This window comes from Osmerus eperlanus, chromosome 27 (genome assembly GCF_963692335.1).
Source record: "Osmerus eperlanus chromosome 27, fOsmEpe2.1, whole genome shotgun sequence".
Taxonomy (NCBI): Eukaryota; Metazoa; Chordata; class Actinopteri; order Osmeriformes; family Osmeridae; genus Osmerus; species Osmerus eperlanus.
In genome coordinates, this window is record NC_085044.1 from 5,488,903 (window position 1) to 5,514,789 (window position 25,887).

The 25,887-nt window shown below is 41.0% G+C and overlaps 3 protein-coding genes across 6 annotated transcripts; 1 reads left to right on the forward strand and 2 right to left on the reverse strand.

Moving 5' to 3' along the window:
- Positions 1 to 1,446: 1,446 nt before the first annotated feature.
- Positions 1,447 to 7,456, forward strand: LOC134014050 (uroplakin-1b-like). Of its 3 annotated transcripts, none has more exons than XM_062453898.1 (12): positions 1,447 to 1,591; positions 1,924 to 2,064; positions 2,449 to 2,511; positions 2,775 to 3,379; positions 4,035 to 4,136; positions 5,121 to 5,209; positions 5,300 to 5,500; positions 5,683 to 5,757; positions 5,902 to 6,036; positions 6,395 to 6,574; positions 6,685 to 6,766; positions 7,320 to 7,456. In XM_062453898.1, exons 6-11 carry the CDS (start codon positions 5,138 to 5,140, stop codon positions 6,721 to 6,723), a joined length of 702 nt encoding a protein of 233 aa, XP_062309882.1. In that variant the 5' UTR covers positions 1,447 to 1,591; positions 1,924 to 2,064; positions 2,449 to 2,511; positions 2,775 to 3,379; positions 4,035 to 4,136; positions 5,121 to 5,137; the 3' UTR covers positions 6,724 to 6,766; positions 7,320 to 7,456. The 3 variants fall into 3 exon arrangements, with proteins under 3 accessions (XP_062309882.1, XP_062309883.1, XP_062309884.1); XM_062453899.1 differs by having other exon boundaries at positions 4,040 to 4,136; XM_062453900.1 differs by lacking the exon at positions 2,449 to 2,511.
- Positions 7,457 to 7,487: 31 nt separating this feature from the next.
- arhgap31 (Rho GTPase activating protein 31) lies at positions 7,488 to 18,107 on the reverse strand. Of its 2 annotated transcripts, XM_062453896.1 has the most exons (12): positions 17,325 to 18,106; positions 14,769 to 14,871; positions 14,177 to 14,321; positions 13,521 to 13,603; positions 13,269 to 13,376; positions 12,994 to 13,130; positions 12,672 to 12,879; positions 12,401 to 12,525; positions 12,171 to 12,227; positions 11,286 to 11,996; positions 10,940 to 11,124; positions 7,488 to 10,839 (listed from the first exon to the last, which is right to left on the reverse strand). In XM_062453896.1, exons 1-12 carry the CDS (start codon positions 17,422 to 17,424, stop codon positions 8,716 to 8,718), a joined length of 4,086 nt encoding a protein of 1,361 aa, XP_062309880.1. In that variant the 5' UTR covers positions 17,425 to 18,106; the 3' UTR covers positions 7,488 to 8,715. The 2 variants fall into 2 exon arrangements, with proteins under 2 accessions (XP_062309880.1, XP_062309879.1); XM_062453895.1 differs by having other exon boundaries at positions 12,672 to 13,130; positions 17,325 to 18,107.
- A 2,120-nt stretch (positions 18,108 to 20,227) lies between these two features.
- Positions 20,228 to 25,334, reverse strand: b4galt4 (UDP-Gal:betaGlcNAc beta 1,4- galactosyltransferase, polypeptide 4). The gene is made up of 7 exons (XM_062453897.1): positions 25,204 to 25,334; positions 23,622 to 24,195; positions 22,913 to 23,145; positions 22,516 to 22,703; positions 22,151 to 22,273; positions 21,030 to 21,134; positions 20,228 to 20,907 (listed from the first exon to the last, which is right to left on the reverse strand). The coding sequence occupies exons 2-7, from the start codon at positions 23,893 to 23,895 to the stop codon at positions 20,766 to 20,768; spliced, it is 1,065 nt and encodes a 354-aa protein (XP_062309881.1). The 5' UTR covers positions 23,896 to 24,195; positions 25,204 to 25,334; the 3' UTR covers positions 20,228 to 20,765.
- Between the last annotated feature and the right edge of the window lie 553 nt (positions 25,335 to 25,887).

The following is a 25,887-nucleotide window of genomic DNA, read 5'->3' on the forward strand; positions in this document are numbered from 1 at the left end:
TTCGCAGCTTCATATTGGATGAGGTGACTGCCAATCTTTTTAGGACCAACAAGCTAGATTGCCTGTCGCGTCTTTTACTTTCTACGCATTTCTATTTTCTCATTTATTTATTTTTTAACGTCCCGAGCTGACCTCAAGCCAACCAAAAAAATGGCGACGTTTTAGCGGGCCAATCAGAATGGGTAAAGCAATATAGCATTTTTTGTTCTCCAATGCGTTCACAGATAACTTCTGACTGGCACAGAACGAAGCAATAGGGTCGTGTGGGATCCCCCTCCCCCCTTTTGCCTTCATGCCCCCTCCCTGTCTAGACAGAGACAGGTGTGTGTGTGTGCGCTCGCTCTTGTCTGACGTCTAGACTTAAAAAATCCATCCAAATCTGATATTAATGTGTTAATAATATCACCAAAACACAAACGAAGGGCAACAGCACGAATTTCCTAAATGTATCCCTCATCATTCACATGTTCAAGTGGAACTGCAGTTTGCATGAGAACTGTATAGGCTACGGAAATTCAATGGGTCAAATGAACCTTCTTGGTTCAGGTCAATAAAGTTTGATTCATCGCCATAATGTGTGTTAGATTATAGTAGGCTCATAATCATCAAACTGTACTGAATGGAATTCTTTCGGTTTAGCTTCAAACAAATCGCACAACGCGAAAATCCTGTCAGTGTGTCGCGCTAAACAAACGCCATTTCTCATGGTGAACAAGTACAGTAGGCCGGATCATGTCTGGGGTGTTCAGTTGATTACGCGCGCCATCTGCTGGATATTTAACATGGACCTTTATTGCAGGTTCAAGGGAGGACACTGTGTCCCCGTCACCTACATTAACCGGCCGTATTTGATCTTCAGAATTAAACCAGTTTTATATGATTGTGATCTGTAGCCTATCCAAACGCATTATTATTATTTATCTCAGGTTTTATATTTCAAAGCATTATTCGGACCCATTCGTTTTACAGCGGTCCAACATCAACATGTAGCCTACCGCGGTTTCGTTCGCATGGACCCATAGGCCTCGGCAGGGTGAAGAAAGCCTATGCTCCCATGCACTGGCTCTTTTCCATGTCTAAGCGCCTTCCTGCAAGGACTTCACAAAATGTCTTGTTTATAGTTGGCAGGGGAAACATCAACATCACACTTCAATCTCATAGTGTATTCGATTGGCGTTGTTACAGTGGCTGGGTTGAAAAATGAGGCTATATAGTAGGCCTACAGTACTGTATGCAACGGTAAAATAACGTTATTGGACTACAAGTAGTTGAAAGACCAAACTGCGAACACATTAGGCATAATCAACCCCGCAATGTTTCATTTTGCATTTACGTTAATACATTTATTTGTCATCATCTATATTAATGGAATGAATAGAGTATTTGACTCTGACTTGAAGTCGAAGGTAATTGCAATCTTTTTTTACTTCCTAAAGTGACTTTATAAAACGTCCTGTTTACAGTTGCTGTGGAAACGACAACACCACACCCACACATTATTCTTTTGTTGTTAATACGGTGGAACGCATCCGTATAGCCTGTTTTTTAGGCGACAGAAGAGCGAAGAAACACAATTCTTCTCAGCATTAAGGTCTGTGTTAAATTGAGGACTGTCTTTTACCTGTCACAATATCCCAAAGTTTGTGAAGTCTTAAATGGATTGTTCTGACTGGGCCAGTTTCCTACCAGTACCAGTAACGTAGACTAGGCATGTGCTTTATTTAATTTAACACGGACATGTGAGTGTGCAGTCAAATGGTCCATTTTCTAGCTGGGCTATTTTCACATCATTTTACGTCATGGGGACTTTAACCGATGCGTTCAGCCCATAGGCCTAAAAAAGAAAGAAAAAGCCCATGGGCCTGAAGTGAGCAAGCATCTGCACAGGCTACTGTATTTGAACCCTTCCTTTCCCCCACCCAGATGGCCAACTCTGACATCACAGACAAAGTCCTCATAACAGAGTCTGCAGATCCTTCCTCACGTCTTGCCCCTTCTTATGTGGACCCTTATGAACGCTCTGTAAGATACATGGAAAGTCATAACATTTTACAGATTTTCCAGGTAAGACTTGTGGTTACTACGAAACTGTCCTTTTTGCCATTTCGTATTTGAGATATGATATTGTTGTTGCACTGTGTTGAAACAAAGATAGTTAATAACTAATACTTACACTACTGATACAAATACTATACTTGGATACTTGATCCAAAGGAATAAATGTAAGTGTAAGAGAACAATCTTAGTGATCCCATTTAAGGATCACACAGGGTCATCAAATGTTTCCAGATTACCTTAGTACAGTCTGGAACCTGACTTGCAGTCATTTGTAAGCAGGTTGTGCAAAACAAATTAATTTCAGCAAGACCCAGTAATAATTCAGTTTAATACATACAGTTACATACAATGAAGTTACTTAATCATCATGTTTGTCTTTGTTTCTCACAGGAGATAACAGAGAACCTGGTTTTTGACAGGCCAGAAGATCCTCTCCAGTTTATGTTAGAGCAGGTGACCCAGTAACACCTCAAGTTTTGAGACAATATCTTCATATAGATTCTATTAGACTGTTGCACAACTTGTCCACCCTTTTGGTGACAGGGTACCACTTCAGTCATTGTCCACATTAATTAGAATTCTTTAACATTTATTTTTTTGTCTTTATTGATCATGACAAAAAAGGATTGATTGCTTTAATATTCTATGTAACATTTTCAGCAGCAAAGCAAAAGGATTAAACTATAAGTGGTGCAATAATATTCTTGTCTCCTCAGGTGCAGATGAAAATCCAGATGAGAGAGGAAACGAGGAATAAAACTGAGTAGAAAATAGGCGTTCCACTCCATACCTCTGAAGATGAAAACCATCAGTTATGTGTAAACTCTAAATCAAGACACTTAGTTCAGTGGTAACTACTCAGATACTTGTACCTTGGGTTTTTGTTTTTATTGTCAAAGGGTCAGGTTTAGCCTTACTGAAAAGGTTTGATAAGCACTGCCTTAACCGTGTAGATACAAAACCACAGGGTGCAGTTTTCATTGAAGATTTGTATTTTTTTAAATAGTCTTTGTGAATAATGTTAAAATGGCTTCACTGCTGGCTGTATGTATTAGTATGGGAAACACAATTCAAAAGGGGTTTGTTGAGAGTGGACTATGAAGCCAACAATAGGTCAATAATGCCAATGAAATCCAAATGTCTGACAGTTTGAGTCTCTTTTTTGCAGCAATGTGGGTTTGTCTTGCAGCTCAATAAACACTGCAAACTGACAAAACAGGTTTTCACAATATCATATTTCTTTAACGAAACCCTGGTGCTTCTGATCCTTTGCACTTCATTTGCTCAATGAGGTTACACAAAGAGGGGGTTTCTGAGAAAGGTATGTGCCCGTTCATTTGTTTAAGCTTTATCACATCTATTTAATATTTCTATTAAGTTAATCAATTGTCAAGAAGGCCTAAATGGTCAATATGAACACTGTAAATTTGACTGATGTTGGTAACTCAGTATGTGCCTGAACTCTTCTTAGTTTCTGATTGTGTTTCCAAAAGAATATTCTAATCTTTCCTGTGTCACCAACCCTGTGACCTACAAAGAATTACTTCTGCATTTCATAAAAATGTAGTATATTTGTATTAGCTGAAAGAAGATTCAATTGATAATACAGTATACTGATGACATCGTTTTTATATTGTTCTGTTTCCATAGTAGCTTCCATCAACATTCTTTAAGATGCCCTCTCTGTCTGCTAGATAACAATCTTTTAATCTGACACCTGCATGAGCAGAATGTGGTGCCGTGTTGTTAGATAAGAGTGTTTTCAATATTTGATTTAGCTTGTCCTTAATTTTTTTTTACTAGCCTGTAACCAACTCCTGACATTTGAATGTTTTAACTGAACCCTCCTCTCCCAAAATCATATTCAGAACATGACATCAAACATGAATCTAAGTACTTGTATATGGCCTCCTATGTCGCTTCGTAAAATGATCCCGAAAATGGAGATTTGGTGAATAAAACTTTTTTATTTTCAGTGTAGCTGTTCCTAAAACGTAACGCCTATTGTCTGATACAAGATAATACTGAAAGCAGCGGTGCCAGGCCCTGTGAGGCCCAACCATATCAGAAAGGTGAAGGTGAGAGATTAGACTAAACCCAGATCCTAGATGATTCATTTCAATTACTGTATGTTTGGATTATATGGATTTTGAAAAATATGTAACTCAAAGATTTTTTCAGTCTGGAAATCGGCTTGTCTTTGTCAAGTCAAGTCATTTTTATTTATCCCACTAGGGGAAATGTGTTTGTAGATGGGTATTAAAACACATTCAATCCATCATAAATACTACATAAACAGCATACTTGACACCACACAGAGACAACAACAAAATACAATACAATAGAGTAAAGTACAAGGATCACTACATAAACAGCATACCTGACACCACACAGAGAAAACAACACAATACAGTACAGTACAAGGATCACTTCCTGTTGAAACCCAGAAATGAGTTCCGTCAATGAATACTTAGTGCCATTCATTTATGCAAATGTAACCTCCCAATAGCAAAACTTACAAAAGAGTCCCCAAAAGTCCCCTTTTTGCTCTGTGGGTGGAAACTCAATACCTTCTTCCTGAAGGCAAGAGCTCAAATTCCCCCTTCAGGGGATGGTCAGTACAAGCCAATATGGCCTGGGTCTTCCTTACGACCTGCCTAACATAAAGCTCAGAGAGCTGAACTTGGTTTACCCCAATTACTTTACTGGCCACTCTGACAAGCCGATCAAGCCTGTTCTTAATAGCCAGATTCAGATTCACAAACCACACCACAACACAAAAGGTCAGCATCGACTCAATAAAAGTTCTAAAAAAACATTTCAGTTCACACTTTTCCAGTTGTGACATTGTGCATAATTTCATATTTGTATTAAAAGATTTAGCTGAGTTATGACATATATTGAACCCTGGGTCATGGTGACCCATGTTAGTATTTATTAAGTCATAGGAGGGTCCAATTTGTTTTTCGAAATGCAAACAAATCTTTTTCCTATGATATGCATAGATATTACATAATAATATGCCAAACGAATTGCACTTTAAGGCATCTATTCAATTCTAGAAATTCAAGGAACAGTCATGACCCCTGATGTTGATACAAAGGACGTCTGTTTAAGAGGCTTGCTCGTGGGCGGGAACTTTGTAATAGCGGTAAGCATGTTATGAGTATCTACAAGAATATAGGTAGGACCTGAAATCCCTTATGTTCTGTCTCAACACGTCTCTGTCCCCTGTTTGCAGTGCTGTGGATTGGCGCTCATGGCCATGTGTATTTTCTTCATAACGGACCATGATAGACTATACATCCTGGTGTTTGCTACAGGAAATGACAGCATCTGGAGGGGGGCCTGGATAGGCCTCTTCACTGGGTTTGCCCTTTTCTGCACGTCCTTATTCGGAATGTATGCCATTGTCGGGTCCAACAGACACCAACTACTGGCTGTGAGTTGCTGTTGTCATGGTGTTGTTCATAACCTCATGAGTCGGATTGTATGGTTTTATAAGTGTCTGTCGGTTCATTGTGGAAGGTTATAGCCTTATTATTCATATATGAGTTGAGTGATGTACTGTACATGCCAGAAACATAATTAAAATATGTTATTTTCAAATGAACCCTCCTCTAGTACCTCATCCTGATGATAATTATATACGCATTTGAGGTGGCTTCAACTGTCACTGCTGCAACTCACAAGGACTGGGTAAACCAAGATGTGTATTGATTAAAATGTATTTAAAAAATATATATATATATATAAAAAGTTAATCAAAGACAAAATCAGATTCAGGGCACTCAGTGACAAGCAGCACTCTCTAAACCTCGTTATCGTCTACTATGTCCTTAGTTCATCCTAAATCTCTTCCTGAAGCAAATGCTGCAAAATTACAGCAAACCATTACCAGAGGATCTTCCCAGTCCTCAGGACCAGATCTATGTTATCAATGGAATAACAGACACTTGGAACCGCATATTGACTGAGGTAACTCCTTCTGGATATAGTATTCCTGTTCTTGCCAAATATCTACCAGTTTACTGTACCAAGTAGGGATAAATGGACCGACACTTCAAACTGTAGGAGACCATGGATTAACAGTGACATATTCTTGACAAAGCTACCCAGTAAGTGGAATGTAATGTAGTGAGGGAAAGGCTACAAGGTGCATTTGAAAATTAGGGAGTTGTTACCATCTACTTTGACCTAGACTCACAGCTCTCATAGAGCAGCTTGGAGCAAACACATTTTGTTCCATTTGTGGCAGTTGTGGGGCTCGGGGGTTGTGAAGTTTTTTGCATAGAAAAACGCCTGAAATCCCACAACAAGAATGCTTTGCTTACAGTCTAAGTGCTGTGGAGTGTATGGGCCAGAAGACTGGGTTAAGTATGACTCATCATTCAGAGAGCAGAACACAGACACTGAATACCCCTGGCCCAGACTTTGCTGCCTGCAGGATGCCAAGGGAGCCATCAGCCATGTGGAGGGCTGCAAAATTGGGGTCAAACCCTTCCTTTATGTACAGGTAATCCTAATAGTTTTGTTTGTTTGTGTTGAAATGTCTCGTTCAAATATGAATGTAAAAACAAAATACAACACATAAAAGCCCCCTGAAACTCTTATCTTTCCATTAAGGTTGTTATGACTTCGTTGCTGGTCCTTGATCCAACATAGTTTTGGAGTCTCTTGGTTTGGATTTGCCATATTGTGCTTCACGGTGAGTACATGTAGGATGCACTCTGTATGACTTATCAACTTCCTGACAAAAGAAATGTGTGTCTTTAATTCACTATGAATGTGCCATTTAAGACAAATTTAAAGTTGAAAGACTTCAGACTGCAGTTTTTACATTAAAGTGTCCTTGCTACAGTGTGGGATAATTATACAGTGTAATTATAGTACCAGTCGTTGAATCACTCCGCCCTTTAGGTGGTTGTTGTTAGGCTCTCTCCTGTATACTGTACAGTATATGTGAAAAGGTCTTTGGCACCCAATATTTTTTACATGAATATTGTCTTATATTTATATTTTTTTGTCTTCTGCGTTTGTGTGGTAGTATAAAAGTGCAATGTGGAGAGCACCCTTGCTTAGTCTTTTCATGTCCTCATTTAATATTTGTTGTATTTTTGCTTAAGACTTTTGCACAGTACTGTATATATATAGGATATATACTGCATATACACAGTATAATGACCCCCCCAAAAAATCCAAAACAGAAATAGCTTCATGGGGAATTGCCTAAATATGTCCCTTTTTTGGTTTCTCTCCAGTTCTTTGTGATGCTAGGGGTGATTGTCCGATATACTCAGTTGGATTATTGAAGACGACCACCAACACGAATTTGGTGAGGGTTTGTTATATATATATTTTAGTGAGGGTTTGTTATATATATTTTGCTGAAATACAAACATATTATGTGAGTGGAGATAGTCACGGAAAACCTCTCAGACGCAATTTTAATATTTAGATTTTACAGTGAATTGACATATATACTGTATTGTGTCCAGTTCTTCATAAAAAATCATACATGTTACATTACTTGATGTGTCTGCGAGCCATCCATTGTATCACTGTGCTAATACTGCACTGTCTTGAGTACTATCCAATGTCAACATGGACTTTTACCCTCACAAATTTCTCATGATTTGACTTCATTATAATTCCACAGTGTCTCTATACATACACATCATGGTGTTTACAACAAAGCAACACCAACCGAATCTTATGATAATTCTGTGATCTAGCCAAACAGTACTATCAAAAGTCACAAAACTTCACAAAACAAAACCATGGTTGGGAACAACAGAACAGTATATAAAGTCTGGCAATGTGGCTTATAATTACTCTCAGGGAAGTTTACACTAAAGAGACTGCAGTGACAAGAGGGTCAATGGTTAACTACTATCTATGCAGTAGATAAATACAGGCTAGATAAATACTATTAGTATCCATAACATAATAAAAACTGAGATATTACCCTTCTTAATTTGTTGACACCACACCAAGCTGACAATTCTTTAGGAATATAGTTCCAATAACTAATGTCAGTATCTCCACATTGTGCAAAGTAAAAAATCACAACGTGAAAATAGGATCTTAAATGTATAAATAGTAACCAATTAGCAAGTACTGAGGACACATTAGGTTAAGCAAATCAATTTAAAAGTGGTTGTCTGCATGACCTGGGTAAACATGCAAAACAACATGCAAACTTGGCTTTGTTAGAACACTTTATAGATTTCTGAAATACTTCATGGCTTTAGATATTTAATAAATTCAAGTGTGTTAATAAGATATCAATTCATTTGACTCTTTTCTCTGAGCTAAATGGCACTACTGATATTTACAGTTCATAATCTAAGTAGAAAAATTGACGAACACTTCACATTCCTCTTTGACATCATGATTTGATTTGATTTAGGCAGTTGATAAGAATTATCTTATACTTTCTTGGATAAGTTCCTTACTGTATAACAAGCCCCTACATGGAGGATCATAAAAATTGACATTTGAACAATTTCCCAAAATAGTTGGACAAGAGACTTATGTAAAACTGCAGCTCATTTCAAATCTTGCAAGAGTACATTTCCACATGTCCAAAACATTGAAAGATTTGATACCAAGGTTCTAATTAGAAACTAAAATTTTTGTACTGAATGAGGGGATTCACTCAATCTGTCTGTGGCTTCTGTTGTCAAATATCATGGACCTTCTCTGAGGCTGGTAGAAGCAACTGGTTGAAGTCTCCAGCCTCTGGCCACTTTTGGGCATTGTCATTTTGCTCCTCAAGGTCACTCCCTCAGGGGTCCTAATATTATCTGTCAACTCTTTAGAAAAGACTTCGAGGGTTAATGTTTCAGTTGGGCTCTTGATAGGTGAGAGGACAACCTTGCCTTCATCCCCCAAGGTTGGGTAGTCCATAATGGGGAAAGGTGGACTGAACAGGATCAGACTTTGGGGTCTCTGACGACTCCTGAAGGATGACCTCTGCAGGAGATTGGGTCTGTCAGGTTTCGGCAGATCAACAAAAGGCTCAAAATGAGTGGGCCGCTTCCTCCTCAGCACTGTCACATCTGAAGTTGTCGCGGTTTTACAAGCCTCTGTCGCTTTGTCTGTTATCATGGGCTGCCTTTGGGATTTGGGTGCAGGCTCCTCATTTTCCAGCTCCTCCTTTACTTTTCGAATGGGCTGGAACAGAGGTACAGTTTCGACGTTCTCCACCAGAGTTTTCGTGACCTCCTTCCCCTGCCCCTTGGCTCCGTTAGAGCTTTTGTCATGCCTGGAGTGAGGTATGTGGCTGTACTGCACCTTGGGAGGGATGACTGGCACAGCTTTGGCCTGGCACGTCTTGATCATAAACGCCGTCCTGACGGACGACACGCTAACGGGGGCAGAGTTACGTCGGAGAGGGGCCTGGCGGTTGTTCAGAAACAACTCCAGCTCCAAGGACATGCCGGTGGGCTTAGGCCCGGAGGCGCTCCCTGCCCCTAGCTGCGTTGAGGAAAACTCAAAGGAATTACGGTTCTGTTGATTGGAAATGTCTCTGATGCACCGATGTCCCAGGTCTAGATTGAGGGAATATGGTCTATGTTTGGAAAAGCCGTTTTCCTCCGTCCTCTCTATGCGAGATGCCTCTGAGTGAGACGTCTGCCTGTGAAACCTCTGAGAGGTCAAGGTGGTGTTCTTTGTCCTGCCTGCGCAGCCGGGACCTTTGTGTGGCCGTGTGTCATCGGCGGTTTTGGAAGATGTGGGCTGTTGACGTAAGCAGTTGGTCTCAGTTTTGCCACCGTTTGTTTGAGAGATGTGGCCTGCCAACAGGTCAGCGCCCCAAGCTGGGCCTGATCTGTTGACGTCTTTGTCGGAAGAGGAAAGAGGTGCAGAGTCTCCTTCTTTGGGCTGTGTTCGTTCTCCAACTGGAAAAGGGGGTGACACCTCGAGTTTCTCAAACAATTCCTTGAGGGTAGGGGAGTGGAGAGGGCTTGTGACCCAGTGTTTGTTGGAGCTGAAGTCTTCCCAGGGCTCCACCAACTCCAGCTCCTCTACTCGTCCCCCACGTCCGTCCTCTTCCTCCTGAGCTGCTAGCTGCAAAGTGTGAGGTCTCTCCGGACAAAGAGACAGCCTCTCAACCCCTCCTACGAGCTCAGCAGGCGTGACCAATTTCTTGACTTTGCGGACAGCCTTTTTGATCTCGTCATCAGTTGTATGTTTCCCCGATGCCCCTTGACTTTTTTTTGCCACAGGTATGGAAATGTCTAAGATGTTCCCTGACGGCGGGGGGATTGTGACCGGGTTTTGAAGAGCAAGAAGTACGTTTGTCTCTGTGTGAGGAGGAAGCTGGAGCCATGATGTCATTTTGAAGGAACTATCTGTGTCCATCCTTTGAGACATATGTGACAGTTTGTTTTCTGGTTTATAGATGATGTGGGGAGAGTGAGGCAGAGGATCTTTTGTATCCTCACTGACAATGAAATCAAAGTCTTTGTCAAATGAAGTCAGCGTATCTGAGGGGTACTTGTTTCCTGAGTGTTCTCCTGTCATAGCAGCAAAATGGTCCATCCGTTGAGGCTTTGCACACATAAAAGGCTGTCCCTTATACAACAAAGAGTGATTTGGAAGGCTGCTCCTCCTTTTTGATTGTAAACCCAGCTTTGGTTTAACATCTTGACATATGGTTTTTGTGGAGCACAATACTGGTTCCTCTTCCAGTAGATCAAACTCAGGCTCAGTGATTTTAAGCTCAAGATGAAGGTCAGACCACTGTTCTTTTCTCCCAAGTGAAGATCTGCTGTCCTGAAATATGGTACGAAAACAGCATTGTAAGACATTGTTGAAACTGAAACGTTTTCACATCTGTGGTACAGCTTTGAACAAAGTTGAGGAATTAATATACCAGTTGAGTCTGAATTTTTGTCTCAAGGTATGGTGCAAGTCGGTTGTCCAGTTGTTTTCCAGGTGATTGTTGTATTTGTTTATCTCCAATGGTGGAGATGATGGTCTGGTTGGTCGATGACTGAAAGCCTTCCAGGGTGGAAGGTTGTTCGGTCAAGGTTGTTTTCTCTCCTTCGCAGACTGAGTCTGAAACAGAAATATCTGTAATGAGTATCTAAACATTCTAGAAAACAGTGGTCTAAAGACGCACACACTGGGTCAACATGCCAAAGACTGGGAGTTCAGTATCTGACAAGCACACACTCGTGCCTCAAAAACATAGAAGTGAAAAAAGAAATATGCAATACCCTCAGACACACTTGTTGACATTGGATCCTCTTTGCTCTTCTTCCCTGCTGGCCTGTCCTCCATTTCCAGAGGTGAGCCAAAACTGTTGCTCCTGTACATGCTGGGTTGGTTCCCTACCCTGCTTTCACCCAAGGTACTCTCTCTGCAAGCAGAGCCCCCGTTGCCGTCGCTCAGCTCAGACTGGCTGTACTCCCTGCTGGGCTTCAGAGCAGCTCCGGCTGGGGGTCTGTCTTTTCCTGGTGCCCTGCAGGGGGTGCTGTTGGAGCTGATGACGGCCGAGACCCGCAGAGGCACCGACACGGCGAAAGGCTCGGAGATGTTGAGAGCCTTGCGCTGGTGCCGAGGGGAAGACTCGAGAGGGAACAGGCTTCCCGGGAAGGAGGGCCGGGAGGAGCTGGAGTGGGAGGAGCCGGAGTAGAGCATCCTCCTGTTCTTCGGCGAGGTGGGCTGGCAGCTGCTGAGGTCGTCACCTTTGAAGACTTTGAGTTGCTCTGGTAGGGCTTTGGGCGGCGGCGCCGAGGTGCCCGGGGAGCCTCTCCTCTTCATGCTGGGGCTGCCGCCGCCCGTCGCCTTGCCTGATTCCGTCCGATCGCACTCCCACTTCTGGTCCTGCTCGTTGAGGTCGTAGAGCGTGTCAGACCCCAGGGTTCTGGATTTCATGGCGAATCCGTTGCCTCCTCCGGCCATGCTCATACTTGATTTTTCGTCCTCTGCGTTCGTAAGCAAATGCAAAGCAAAACAATATCATAGAGCAAATCCAACCGAGAGGTCGAGAAATGTTCTAGGTACATTTGTTAGCAAAGTAGTATGAGATATGTGATATGCAGTATATGTATTGATATGTGTTTACATTTCTTTTGAAGGCATTTCATGCATCAATTCACCTGTTGGGAGTGAGCACAAGGAGTCCATACTTCTAGCTGGTCGAATAGTTGTTTTTTCTGTGGACAAAGGATGCCATAACTCATCAGAATCTAGAATACAGTCAAGAAGTGGTGTGAGAATGTCAATACATTAAATGTATATATTCTTTGTTTAATTCTTGTTCCGGCCTTTTCGTCAACCGCTGTGGTTGTGGCTCTCTCTGGATTGGTGTACTATGGCAGTGCATTACCTGATACGTTCTGTTCTCTCATCAACACACTGCCATTGCGGTTCAGTTTGCCCTTGCTATCAGTCACAGACTTGCCCAGGTTGAATATGGATTTCCATTTCTTTGATTTTCCCGATAACTTCCGTCTACAAAGTGGAGATGAAGTGTACAAATAACTCCAAAAACCAAAAATCCAACATGACGAAACTAGGTTACGTACACTCGATACGTTGAAGCGATTTCATACAGAAAGAGGCCACAGAACAGGATGTGGGATGGGAATCGCTCTTACTTGCTATCGGACATGTCTAAGACCGTGTGGTAGAGGGTGGCAGTGCTCGTGTCGGGGAGGCTGTTCTCTCGCTGCCGTTCTCTGCGGGCTGGGTGGTTGGGGCTCAGAGAGCGAGCTTGGGCCTCCTCCAGGCTCATCAGTTTCATGGGTCCTCCTTGTCCACTGATAGGCAGCGTGGCATACTTCTCCCCACACACCACACTCGGGCCTGGACAAACAAAAGCGTAACTCTGTCCTTCTTTGTTGTGTGTGTTTATTTTTTTTTTACATCCAACCAGGTGAGCTCTACATTTACTTTTTGGAATATCGATTTTTTTCATACCTTCTTTTGGTTTCGTTTGGACAGCACCATTATTAAAGATTTGCTCTGTGTGATTGAGGATGAATTCAACCACTGACTGCTGGACCCGCACCTCCTGGAAAGCTATGTCCCCGTTACGGGACAAAACCTCTTTCGATCTGGAAAACACAGAACCCAAAGAAAACTGTAAATGCAAGTCACAAACATGGACGTGGTCTGTACCACTTTATACAAAGGTTGCAACTATACAGTCCTTTAAGCTAAATATTGTAGAAGAGAGTGATGCTATTACTTACCTGAGTAAATTTGGAGCCCAAACCAACGCCAGATTACGTGTGTGCATGTTAGTCTGAGGGCTGAGGGTGGCCAGGTGAGCAAGGTGCTTGGTAAGATATTCCAGAGTCCTGAGGAAAACAAAGAAAACTAAACGAAAATATATGGACTATAAATCTCATTTATGGAATATATATATTCGCTGACTATTTCCAAGCAGCGGAAGAACAAGTCAAAAAGTACATTTGTCAACGCTGGGAGGACTTAAAATGTACCTAAAGTGAGGGACAGGGAGTTCTTTGATGACACCCTGAATATGTTGCAGCTTCTCATGATCCCCTTGGACTAAAGCGGCATCCTGCAGGACCCAAGTCAGACGTTACATTTACATTTAGTCATTTAGCAGACGCTTTTATCCAAAGCGACTTACAAGAAAGAGCAAAAGGTGCATCGGTCAATGATCATAAACAACGAGATAGCCCCCAAAACAATGTGTGTAGCCAAAACATGAAGCATACATTTTGAAAATCAAATAAAAGCCAATGGGTAGAACCAGAAGAGCATGTAGTTAAACAAATTACAATTATTACATTAGCAGTGCTTAAGGTGCGAATTAACATGACTTTCTTTAAATCAGCGGTGTTCAACCCTGGTCCTCAGGGGCCACTGTCCTGGATGTTTTTCGATGTTTCCCTGCTCCAGCACACCTGATTCAAATGAATGGGTTGTTATCAAGGTCTGTGATAGCCTGTGTGCTGGAGCAGGGAAACATCGAAAACACACAGGACAGTGGACCTTGAGGACCGAGTCTGAACACCCCCTGCTTTAAACGATGCACAGAAAACATGAGCTTTCTGATTTACCGAAGAGTTGGAATCTCTATGAGCAACGGAAATGTTCTTGAAACGTCTGCATATTCAGCAATACTTACAGTGAATTGTTTGTACAGCTCATGCGTGAGAAGGGGGTTGGGCAGCTCCCTGAAGTACAACTTGCATAAAGAGCCCACACAGTGAATATCCTGAAGGTAAACTTCCTTCGTAAGGTCAGGGCATGACTCTGTGCAGAATTCCTGCCTGTGGGTATGCCACATTCCCACACACAGATACACACACACACACACACACACACACACACACACACAAAGACACACATTTATGCACACACAAACATATTTGTCAGGATGTTTTATAGATTTACGTGATGGTTAAATTCTTGCTTTCTGACTGGTTTTATTAATATACTGTGAAACAAACAACATGGAAAGAATGTAGTCACTTGTGCAGAGTAATGTTCTATCTAAACACAATCATTTGCAAACATTAGCCTCCTTGGTAACATTTTATAACACAATATGAAGCATTTAAATAACACAAAACTACTAATTTGTTAAGAATGAGTTAAGAGTATGTTATGTTAAATTCAATACATATCTGTTTGTAAATATTATAATGATGATGTATTCCTCCATTCTGAAGGGTATATACAATCTGGTACTATGTTAAACTAATGAAATCAATTACCTGAGTCTTTGGATGTTTGAGGTGACACCTGAAAGTCTGTATATCCCATCCACAACCCCATGCTTCTCAATAAACTCTGCACACGTCTTCAGAACCTGTGGAACTACATAAAAAAACAAGATGTGAAATGTTGTTTAGCCATTGTAAAGCTGTGTCATGACCAAGGGGGGAAAAAAAAGTTCTTAAAATGTTTATATATTTTAAGAACAATAAATGTCACAACATAGTGTTGTTATTCATTAAAGTTCTGCATCAATAACTTAATTAACTACTGTAATTAACTGAGGTTGTTCACATTTATGACATCACAGGAAGTCCAGGATGTCCTCTCAATAAATACAAAGGGTAGCAGGGTTGCAAAGCTACTAGCTCAAAACTGGGTCTCAGAGGGCTACTGCAGTAGACACACTGTAGTTTTACATAATAAAGCTCTACAGGGGTTACCAAACTAAGTGCCTTTCTCCACTGATAAATTAAACAAGAGTTATGAAAATCTGTACTAGATTTTTAAGAGAAGGCAGTGGTTTGCCTTGTGTTACTGTACTGTAATTGAAAAGTCTGAATTGATTAATAACGCACTGTTGTCACAATGTCAAAGATGACAATGCCATCTAAAGTTCAGTGAGTGAGAGAACATACACCGCTTGGATATTTTGTGTTGTATGCAGCAGAAAAATGTCTGCTGCTGACTCGAAGGGAAGTGTGATTAACAACATGAAAAGCTTCATTCCCCGTAACATTATATGAAGTGTGCAGGATGAAAAACAAACTGAAGGTGACTTGGATCATGATTCAGTAAATAATAACAATCCCAAATCCCAAAGAAAGCACACACCCATTATTTTTCACACACTATAAATGATACCCTTCTGGTTTTTTTTCTTTTATCACACTTGTTTAACTCTATCTCTGTTTTCTCTTCCAAAGGGCTGCTGAGTCTCAGGAAGGTGGAATTTGACAGGAAGTTAAAAATTGTTTGTTTGTTTCAGAGGAAGGCTGACACACCCAGTCTTTGCAGCTGGTATTACTTGCAACACTTCCTCTAATAGAAAATGGCTTTTGAAATGTTACCACCCAAGTGTTCCACTGTTGATGCTGTCTGAACTACAGTAGTCCTTGACAGGTCATTACTATTCTTAAAAAAGATATCAATTGAATTAAAATAACTTCATCAAAACTCCCTATCTCATATTTCTTCATATTCCCAAACAAAAAGGGCATTGTAAATCCCGCCACTACTATACAAAATACAATATCCAAAGATGACAACTCTCATGGACGTATTGTATCATTAAGATGTATGAGATTCTTAACTGTCCATTAGCTTCCAGAGGTTCTTTCAGAAGTGGTGACTAGAACAAATGACCAGTAGACTTATAAGTGATACATAGGTCCCCGTGAAGCAAACTATGCTCAACGACAATGGCTTGTTTTCAAACACAATGACAATGTACGGAGGGGAAGGTATTCCTCTCAATCATAATTCTGAACAGTATGCATGCTCTTACGTAACACACAACAGCATAATGCATGTTATTTTGTCATTTGTTATAAAGCAGTCAGTACAGACGGCTATTATGACGTATTATGACGAAGTATGCCCATCCCAAAATGGGTAAGACACACCCCTGACATACTGCACTAAAATACCCTATAGAAAACAATTAAACCCCTTTTTTAAGGATGAGCTGTGTGGCTCTAAATTTGCAAACCCAGCTTTGCTTCAAGCACTGTGGCTGTATGAAAGGGAGTTTGTTCTCTTACATGAGGCTTGCTAAAGGGTACACATTGAACCCTTTCAGTGGCACAGCCGTGGTCAAAATGGTGGGTAGTTTGAAACAGAATTCAAGCCACTGAGTGTTTGCCTGGAATGAAGATTTTTGTGAGACCCCAAAAGACTTGTGTTGAATTGAATTGCTAGAAATTCTACTTCAATGGTTTATGTTAACAATAGTAATTACAGTGGTCTCTTAGTTGTGCTGCCAAAAGTGTCTCCAAAATCATGCTCAAAGTATGACTACAAAATATGATCACTATGAAGACAACATTCAGTTTCCCACCTCTAAGAGCAGCACTGCACACCCTGAGAGCAGAGAGCACTGGGCACAGGCAGGGGAAATTACCCCCAAAAAGGAACCACACCCTGGGTCACATATCACCCTTTCCTTAAACTCAGTGGAATCATGGATTATTTAAATAGATCAAATACAAAGGACCAAAAAAGTTAACCTGGTTTGACCATTGGATATACCTAGTGAAATTAAAATTGCTTTGAGTTCTATGGTCGTCCGGCCAGATATTTATAAAACATTTAGGCCAGTAAAGGGTAGTTATTAGTTAGTCACATTTGACAAGGTTTTATACATCCAATGGACATAACTACAGTGCATGTGTGTATTGGACAATTCGTGTGTCTACCAACTGGGTTACTTTCCTGTGTATTAATGGCAGCATTGTAGCATTCACAAATCAAGTATTCACAGCACAAGCTGACATTTCTCCATATCAGCTGGACAGCCGTACACACTGAAGACAGTATAAACATTGAAGGTTTACCATCCTGTCCTGAGCTCTGTAGATGTTCTATGAGGTTGCAGCCAAATGCGTTGTCACTTCCTTTCTTTTTGGACCGCTGCTTGGCTCCTTTATTCTTCATCTGGATCCAGTTAGTCGTCCAGTTCAGAACAAACAAATCCAAAAATACACAACCATTGACGTGAGAGATCCTGCAAAAGGGATCAAATGTAGGAAGAATGTCAAACACATTCAAACCAAAATGTCCAAAGGCCCCAAAGTGGACTTATCCACTCACATCTTGACCAAAACGTTGGGTGAGGGTGAGAAGTTCCTGACCAAAGCATAAAGTTGACGTCACTTTTTTGTTACGACTTTTGGTCCTTTAGATATTCAAAGCTGTCACGAAAAACGGTGACAGAATGTTCCATTGCATTGGTGAGATAGCTGGAAATGTAGATTAGCAATGGTAGTCCAGTGAGTGATTTATCTCATGAAGATTTGCAGAAACAGCATCAGAATTAGTTGGTTTCCTGTTTTCCGTTTTTTTCCCTCCACCCCAGTCTCCCTGTTCATTTTTTCTCTTATCCTCCCGTCCAAACAATCTCTGTCCTCTTCCCTTTCAGTATAGGAGGAAACTTCTCAATTGAGGCAAAGGAATACTGTCCTCGTCAGATTTCCAGCTTTGTTTTTCAATTTTTCCGTTTTGAAGGTCATGGTAGTTGTGTCAGTGGCATGGCATGGAGGTTTGAAATGTCAGGACTTTGGAAAGGGGAGGGAAGTGAGGAGTCAGGGGAGGGGAATAGCGGATTGCTGTTACTCTCTGCTGTAGAGATTACTGACTCTTTTTTCCACTTTTTTTTTCTTGCCCTGGTCCTAACAGGAAATCTGCTCTCTGCCTTCCTGAATGCTCCCAAAGTACACAATTTCCTGTACAGAGAGCCTTGTTTGGAAAACAAAAACAGACAGGCTCTGAAGAGAGAAGGAGGAGGGGGTCAGAGTGAAATGAAGGCTGGAAGGGCACAGATGTGAACGGGGGTGGAGACACATGGTTCTTATTACCAACTGCTAAGCAGTTTCATCTTTTTCTCCCTCTGAACTCAAATCGTTGCCTGTCTCGGATCAAATGAATGAATGTGAATGAAACACTGACCGGAAAGAGCATGTTATTCTAAAGTCCGCGTTTAACTGTGACATCCATTTCGTGAGGAGACTCTCCTTACTCCACACGGCATTAGCATTGTAGGAGTTGTCTGTGATGTACAACACACAGTTTGGGTATAAACCAGAGGCCCTCCTTGTTCAAACAAAAAATCAGTTTACAGTGGAGCACCATATGAATTCACAAGCACATGATGTTTATCTGGATCAGCCAGGGTCAAACTTGGGTGTCAGCACACTTGGTGTCTAAACATCTAGCTCTTCAGACCAAAACGTACACGGTACTTGAGCACACATTACTTTGAGAACATAGCGTATTTGTCTAATAAAATCTGAACTGCGATTAAACTTGCCAATTGTACTTTTGAAATCAGGTCACATATTGCATTGTGTTGAAAAAGGAAAGCTTGAAAGTCCAGTTGTTTTTGGCTAAAAGTAGGTCTCAAAAGAGGCCTTGGGCATGATTCCAGACCTGCTGAGCTATTGATCTTTCTCATCCATTCTTATGCAGGGAATCTTCTTTCTGTAATGTTAAAAGACACCCTCCTAAATGTAAGTATGAGCATGGCAATAGATTTAGGAACCCTTCTTCTAAGCTCTGCTTGGCTTATAATGATTAGTTCCATAACCTACATTATATCCAGGAATAGAATGCCAATTTTTAAATGTCAAGTTACCATTCAGTGCCCTGACCATTATGGCCTTCAGCGAACAAAGCCCTCTTTCTGTACCACAGGAGGAAGGGATGACATCATATTGTTCAAACAAAGCCTCGGACATCACACTCCTTCCCGCCCTTTGGGTCCTTCCACGAGACTAAACTAGTGAAACTAGTGCTCTTCAAGTCAAGCCACACTTTCATCAAAATAGTTGTAAAAGGGTTAGGAAAAAAAAAAGGAAAGCCTATAATGAAATGACAAAAATGAATCAAGTAATGAAAACCACAGCAACAGATTACAATAAAATACCCATAATGACACTTAAATATAGGAAATATCTTCAGAACATGGAGCATAGAAAGTTAAGACTTCTGTCCAACTTCTTGTCAAACGGCTTGTATACAAAAAACCTTCTCAAGCTTAACTAGAAATTGATATTTTATTACCCTTTGAAAATCATAGCCTCCGATGCTATTATGATTTGTTCTGAATATTCCCAATAAGTTATGAGATTCAAAATGTGAAATAAATGTAAAAACATTCAGAAGTAAAAGGCCCCCACTAGATGGCAGTCAAAAACAGTCAACATGGCATCACTTCATAATGTCAATACTTGTTCATTAAATCATTAAGGTAAATCAAATTACAAACAATACCCCATTTGAAAGGCTATAATACCCATACACATTACTCTATGAAATGTGACATATATATGACTTTATAGTATGCAAATACCATATATGTCTAACCTAGATCTATGGTACTCTACTCAGTCAAAGCAAATCAATTACATTCACTCAAAAGGAGCATCACATTAAAAGGGACAATTTGTCTCTTTAAAATAATTGAAAAACTAGGCCAGTTAGCATTAAGAATAGCTGAAAGGCTGAAATGTACATTTATTCTCAAAGAAGAATTTTCATGGATACTACAGTACCTAATAGTTTTGCCTTGTTGAGATTTTGCTGCTTTTTCATTATAAGAAGCATGTGTTTTAAGTAGTGCTTTAAGTATTGCTAAGGCAACTTTTATATAACCTGATACCAATTATCAGCTGAAAAAGACCCACCCAACACCTTTTGCAAGTAGATTAAGGCAACATATATATAGTATATAAAAAAAAAAAACTATAATGATGAGCTCAAAGTTTTTTCAATCTAGATGTTAAGTTGATTCGTTCACACTGCATGGATGTTGCAAAGATATCCGGAAGATTAAAATATGTACTTGAAACCTAATACCACCAGTATTTATGTTGCTGAGACACCCCTCACAGAAAACATACTACAAACCATATTTCTGAAGTATTACAAAACAATCAGGCTTTGTTATAATTAGCTTCTACATTCAACCAAACTTCTAATAATATTTTTATCAAGACAAATTAAATAAATGTTTAGTAAGTCCAGGTTCCCTTAGGTCAAAATGCAAATGCAGTTTGTCTAGTTCCTAATTTTGAATAAAAAGTGCATACAGGTTCATGAATCCTTGATAATAACATGTGTTACGATCCATAAATGAAATGATTGGAAATGAAAAACTCTATAGTACAATTAGAATAAACCTTTAGGTCCCATGAGTTTCAACATTCTGTAGGGGTTTTAAAAGAGACCAAACAACCAAAACTATTCCTGGCCTACAATTCCTATAGTAGGTCAGCATCTTAGTGTAGAACCTGTGGTTTTCCTATGTCCACGGTAACATTAATATAAAGAGGTGGTCTTTCCACTTTCAGCATCTTGTAGGAACAAGTGTTCAGGCCATCTTTCTTCCAAACTTGAGGTGTCCGTCCCAGTAAACGCATTCTGTGAATGACACGACATTTCTCTTAAACTGTTCATGCACTGTAAACAACAAGGGAACGAGATAACTCATGGCTTCACTGAAGGAAATGTCATGTTTCGTGGTTGCCGCCACATCCACTGACCTGTCTTTATTGATTTCGTTGCCATTGTCTCTTTTATGAAACACCATGGTGTAACGTGCTATGTCTGCATGAGGTCTCACGATCTTCATTTTCTGAAGCTCCACTCTGGAAAAGTTAAACACATTTGTTGAGACGGACAGAACCAACGTGAAAATGTTTGTTATGGTTGATACATTGATGTTGCAAAGACGAGTCTCCGTCCTTGCTTGGTTTGTTGGCTGATAGGCATCCCTGGCTGTGCTAAGGAGCTCTTCATATGATATAAACATTGTGGTTCCACAGACAGAGTTAGCTGTTTAATTTCTAGAACTTTTTCAAGGTATGCTGGTTCTGTAGTATCTTGAAAAAAATGATTGCCAAAAACAACAGGACCTCATTGGCTAGAATCCAGACTCTCCCTACGAGTGAAGAAATCCTGTTTCACCCTGGAATGTAAACAATCTGGCATTGTATGCAGTTATACAGTACTGTCAAAGTACTACAAATCTTACTTAGCATTTTTTGTTGCAGTTTAAACTGATCAACTCCATGCAACAGCTCCCGACCAATCAGCAGGTCGTCCGACTTCCATTTAAACCCCACCTGTCTTCTGTTTGTCAGCTGACTGATTCTGCATTTGTGCTGTTGGATCATGGACCACCAACTATGGACGTGGTGGCATTTCTGATCTTCCCATGCATGAACTGTTCATTTTAACGTGTCTTTTTACTGACTCACAGTGACAGTGTTGTCTTTGCTCATTTGGTTGTGGGGTTTATACGTGACAACAATCTGTGTGGGTGAACCCCCTCCCCACTCTGTGCCATCTTCTTTAGCACGCCTACCACTACGGTGGCAAACAAAGACAACAGTGGAGTCAGGTGGCTGAGCGGTGAGGGAATCGGGTTAGTAATCCGAAGGTTGCCAGTTCGATTCCCGGTCATGCCAACTGACGTTGTGTCCTTGGGCAAGGCACTTCACCCTACTTGCCTCGGGGGAATGTCCCTGTACTTACTGTAAGTCGCTCTGGATAAGAGCGCCTGCTAAATGACTAAATGTAAATGTAAATGTAGAAAAGAAGGATTGCTTCATGTGAGAGGTGTTAGGATTGGTCGAATTGCACAGTGCACTGCCGGCATTACCTTATGCGAAGGTCATCGTCCTCCCCGCCCCAACCCCAGTAGGTGTTTGAGAATCCGTTCACTCTATAGAACTGCTCCTTAGTCATGGCAGTCACCCCTCCAAAGTATCCCTTGTACCGCAATCTGCAGAGTCCAAAAGAATGTTGTGCTTTACAACCACTTCTCGGGCATTCAAATGCGTGACTGAATCGAGGGAGAAAACCTGGTACAATAGTTGTCGTGGATTTCATCATGTAATAATCTGAAACCATTCCGTGTTTCATCAGGCATTTGAAAAATAAGTGAAGTAGTTATGCATGAGCATTGCAATGAATGTTTGATGTAGCCCCAATATTAGATAATAAGTTGCCAGCTCTGAAACTTACTTGTACCCTGTGGCATTCCTGCCAACCACAAGATGTTTTGGCTGCTGGTCACATTTGTACAAATTGAAGTCGTTCTCTGGAACCAGATCCACATCGTGGAAAACGAAGCAGTCCCAATCATGATCCTTGAGAGCTTCCAAGTATCCAACATTCAGAAGCTTGGCCCTGTTGAACGTCACATCTCCAGCCTGTGACAAACAGCTTACATTTAGCTTTTGTACATCCATACTCTGTGCATGGGACTTGACCATATGAAGACATTCCAGTTGTTTATTTTATCCATATTGTGCAGAATTGAGGATGCTCAAATTATTTCATCCAGTTACAGTCTATTTGAACGCATTACTGGGTAACCGCTTATACATTATTCCACACGGGGCATAGCTGGGGAGGATACCTGATGGATGACGTAGATGCCGTAATGCAGCTGCTGTCTTTGGAGGAATGGGTGGAGGTGGTGGAGGAGGTAGAGGAGGTGCTTCTCGCGGTTGCGGTGGGGGATGAGGATAGCCACGCTCTGCAGGGCATTGCAGCCAGGTGGTTTATACTGGCCAGCTGCCACTGCTTCGTTCTCCCTCTCCACTTCCTTGAGTGTTAGGGTGGCCTCGAAAGAAAGCTTCAGGGCTCCCTCTAAGCAGAGAGAGATGCAATGAAGTGACTGCATACAGCCAATTTAGCTGCTTAAGCCCCAATACTCGACTTGTACACTTGAATAGTATCCAAATATACTGTAGGCCAGGGTTCTCCAACCCTGGTCCTCGAGGGCCGCTGTCCTGCATGCTTTAGATGTTTCCCTGCTCCAACACACCTGATTCAAATGAACGGTCATTACCCGGCTTCCACCGAGCTTGATAACAACCCATTCATTTGAATGCAACAAATGGGTTATTGTTAGGAAATACTGTATGTCTGCTACAGTACATACAAATTGTTAAATGTTTCCTTTTATGAAAAGAACAGACATCAAGGCCCCGTTGCATTGCATTGGAAGCACACCTAAATCATTATTGCCACCTTATAAAAGGTATCCAAGTATATAATAAGGGTTTCTTTTTAAGTACACCACATACAGGAAAAACAGGCAGCCTACAATGCCGGATACTTACTGAGAAGTGGCGATTTTGGCGGACAGTCCTCTTTCGGTGGGGAGGAGTCAGGGAAAGGATCGGAGAACACTTGGATTGCTTTCTCCGAGTTCTGTTCTATTCTCAGGACGTCTGCTTCGCTTTTAGTCTGTGATGAGCCCGGGGGGTCCTGGATAGCCTTCACAGTTTCCCCAGCAAATGTTGCAATCCACACCAACACCGAAAGTGAGAGCAGCAACAGTAGCACATATTTGCCCCTCCGTAGGAACTTGGACACAGAAGTACACATCCTCATTGTAACTCGATTGTATAGGTATTGAGCTCCAAGTCTTTTACCTATGACATTTCTTTCCCTAAATCCACTCAGTGTACCAATGACTGAGGAGAAGGAATGTGGTCCGTCGTGGAGCAATCATCCCAAGCTGATAAAACATGTTTGATACGTTTTTCAACAATGGTCATTGCTGCTCTAAAACAGAGCCTAAACAGGCTTTAAGGCATTTAAGATCTAGGCCTAGCCGGACAGTTCCGGAACTTCTTCCAGGTGAATAGAAAAGTGACTTAAGAGGTTGATTACTCCAAGTTCTGCAGACACCTGTAAATGAACATACTGAGACGTAAATGACATTGTACTGTATCATTACAGCATAGACACAACATTGAATACAGCCCAAAGTCCCTTATCCTGGCTGTGCACGGATACGTTAAATTCTGCACACACACTCCACAGTCCCTCCTTTTAAACAAATGAATAAAAACTTGTTTGACCCTAATTTAGCCTAATCCCTCTGTAAACTTCAGTTTATAGAGTAACTGTAATGTGTACACCTTCCTCTGTGTGCTACGTGGCCAGTTGTAGGCTAGCAAACCGTTTCACACGTTGTACTTATTGACAATACAGTAGGGCCCTGGCCTTTTCCCAAACAAAGTTAAGGAGAATGCTAACTAACCTTTTTTACAGTGTCTCTGAAACGTGTATTTGTATGCATAATTAAACCTTCAACAGTAACGGCAACACTCCACTGAACTATAGAGTATGAGATCAATTCCACATTTATGGTTAGAATTAAGGTCAATAGGTAGGTATACCTATTGAATTAATTCTACTTCGTTAGCTCTTAACTTAACGCTATTTTATTCAGATTGCCATTTTAGTACAATTTCGTTGCAGAAAGATGTAGTTTCGAGTTTACCAATGCATGTAGGCCACCTAGCTAGCTCAAGTTACAAAAAAAATAGGTCGGAACAATCTGTTATTCAGCAAGCTATCTAGCTCTACCTCCAGCTTTAATGGCAGAACGACAAACAGCTTCATAGAAACAGCTTATTTCTACGTTATATGCAAGTAAAGTAAACATATAAACAATTGCCTCTTGATATACAGTTAGAGCTAGCTTTCTACAGTTTTAGTCTGAAAAAATCTAGTTGGCTAGCTACTGACTGTCCTGGAGGTTTGGGGTTGACAGACTTGCTATAAGCTAGCCTGACGGACATGCTTAAAGTCGCTCATTCCTGCGGTGACTAAAACCTGCCATGTAGCCTACTTTAAGTACCCAGAAGTAGTTTCTGCCTGTAAAAGATTAAGATATGAACGTTACGTTACCTTTCTACAGTTTTCTGCTCCATGCTTTACTTCCGCAAACACTGCTACGTTCTCACTACAGCGTGTTTCTACGGCTGTCTTTCTGCACAGGGTAGGCGTGCTCTAAATGTTTGTGCCACGCACTGATAGGCTACTGTGCAAGAATTTTGAATCATCTGGTCTGCATGTATGCCTCATGTATATGTGCGAATGTCGGCAAAGCATTCAAAAGTTGAGCTTTTATGTATCAAAAGCGCATTTTATTGCTTTGAAACGCACCACAGATAACACAAATTGGCAATAGTGAGAATGTGGCTTAGTGCAGTGGTAGTAGGCTAAGTGAGACATGTTTTTTTTTCATAATAAAGGCTACTAAACAAAAATCACAACACACATGAAACGAGAAAGAACAAGACCCATATCGGTAACATTGAACGTAAAAGTAGGTTTAAACAACACTGAAGCAGGAGTCTGCATTTATTTTTATAATTAAAGCGTTTATATTCGAATTTATTTGAGTATAGGCAACTTTGGTGTAGTCGGTAGAGGCCTCCACGCGTTTGGATTCACTTCAGTCTGACTCTTTGTTGACTTACCGTTTCCTATATTAGCGATCTACAAACCATGTTTTTCCACGTTTAAATTGGTTTAGTGAGGTGTGTTTTGGTTTAACGCTCATCTGTCCCTATGTAGCAAATCAGAACA

Coding starts and splice junctions, on each gene's coding strand:
- LOC134014050 (XM_062453898.1), top strand. CDS start 5,138: ATGACCCCTGATGTTGATACAAAGGACGTCTGTTTAAGAGGCTTGCTC. Junction 5,501..5,682: donor ACAGACACCAACTACTGGCT/GTGAGTTGCTGT, acceptor ACCCTCCTCTAG/TACCTCATCCTGATGATAAT. Junction 5,758..5,901: donor CTGCAACTCACAAGGACTGG/GTAAACCAAGAT, acceptor CTATGTCCTTAG/TTCATCCTAAATCTCTTCCT.
- arhgap31 (XM_062453895.1), bottom strand. CDS start 17,424: ATGAAGAATAAAGGAGCCAAGCAGCGGTCCAAAAAGAAAGGAAGTGAC. Junction 12,228..12,400: donor GAGAGAACAGAACGTATCAG/GTAATGCACTGC, acceptor CTTTGTCCACAG/AAAAAACAACTATTCGACCA. Junction 11,997..12,170: donor CTTGTGCTCACTCCCAACAG/GTGAATTGATGC, acceptor TTACGAACGCAG/AGGACGAAAAATCAAGTATG.
- b4galt4 (XM_062453897.1), bottom strand. CDS start 23,895: ATGAGGATGTGTACTTCTGTGTCCAAGTTCCTACGGAGGGGCAAATAT. Junction 22,274..22,515: donor AGGAATGCCACAGGGTACAA/GTAAGTTTCAGA, acceptor TGGACTCTGCAG/ATTGCGGTACAAGGGATACT. Junction 20,908..21,029: donor AACGAAATCAATAAAGACAG/GTCAGTGGATGT, acceptor TGTCATTCACAG/AATGCGTTTACTGGGACGGA.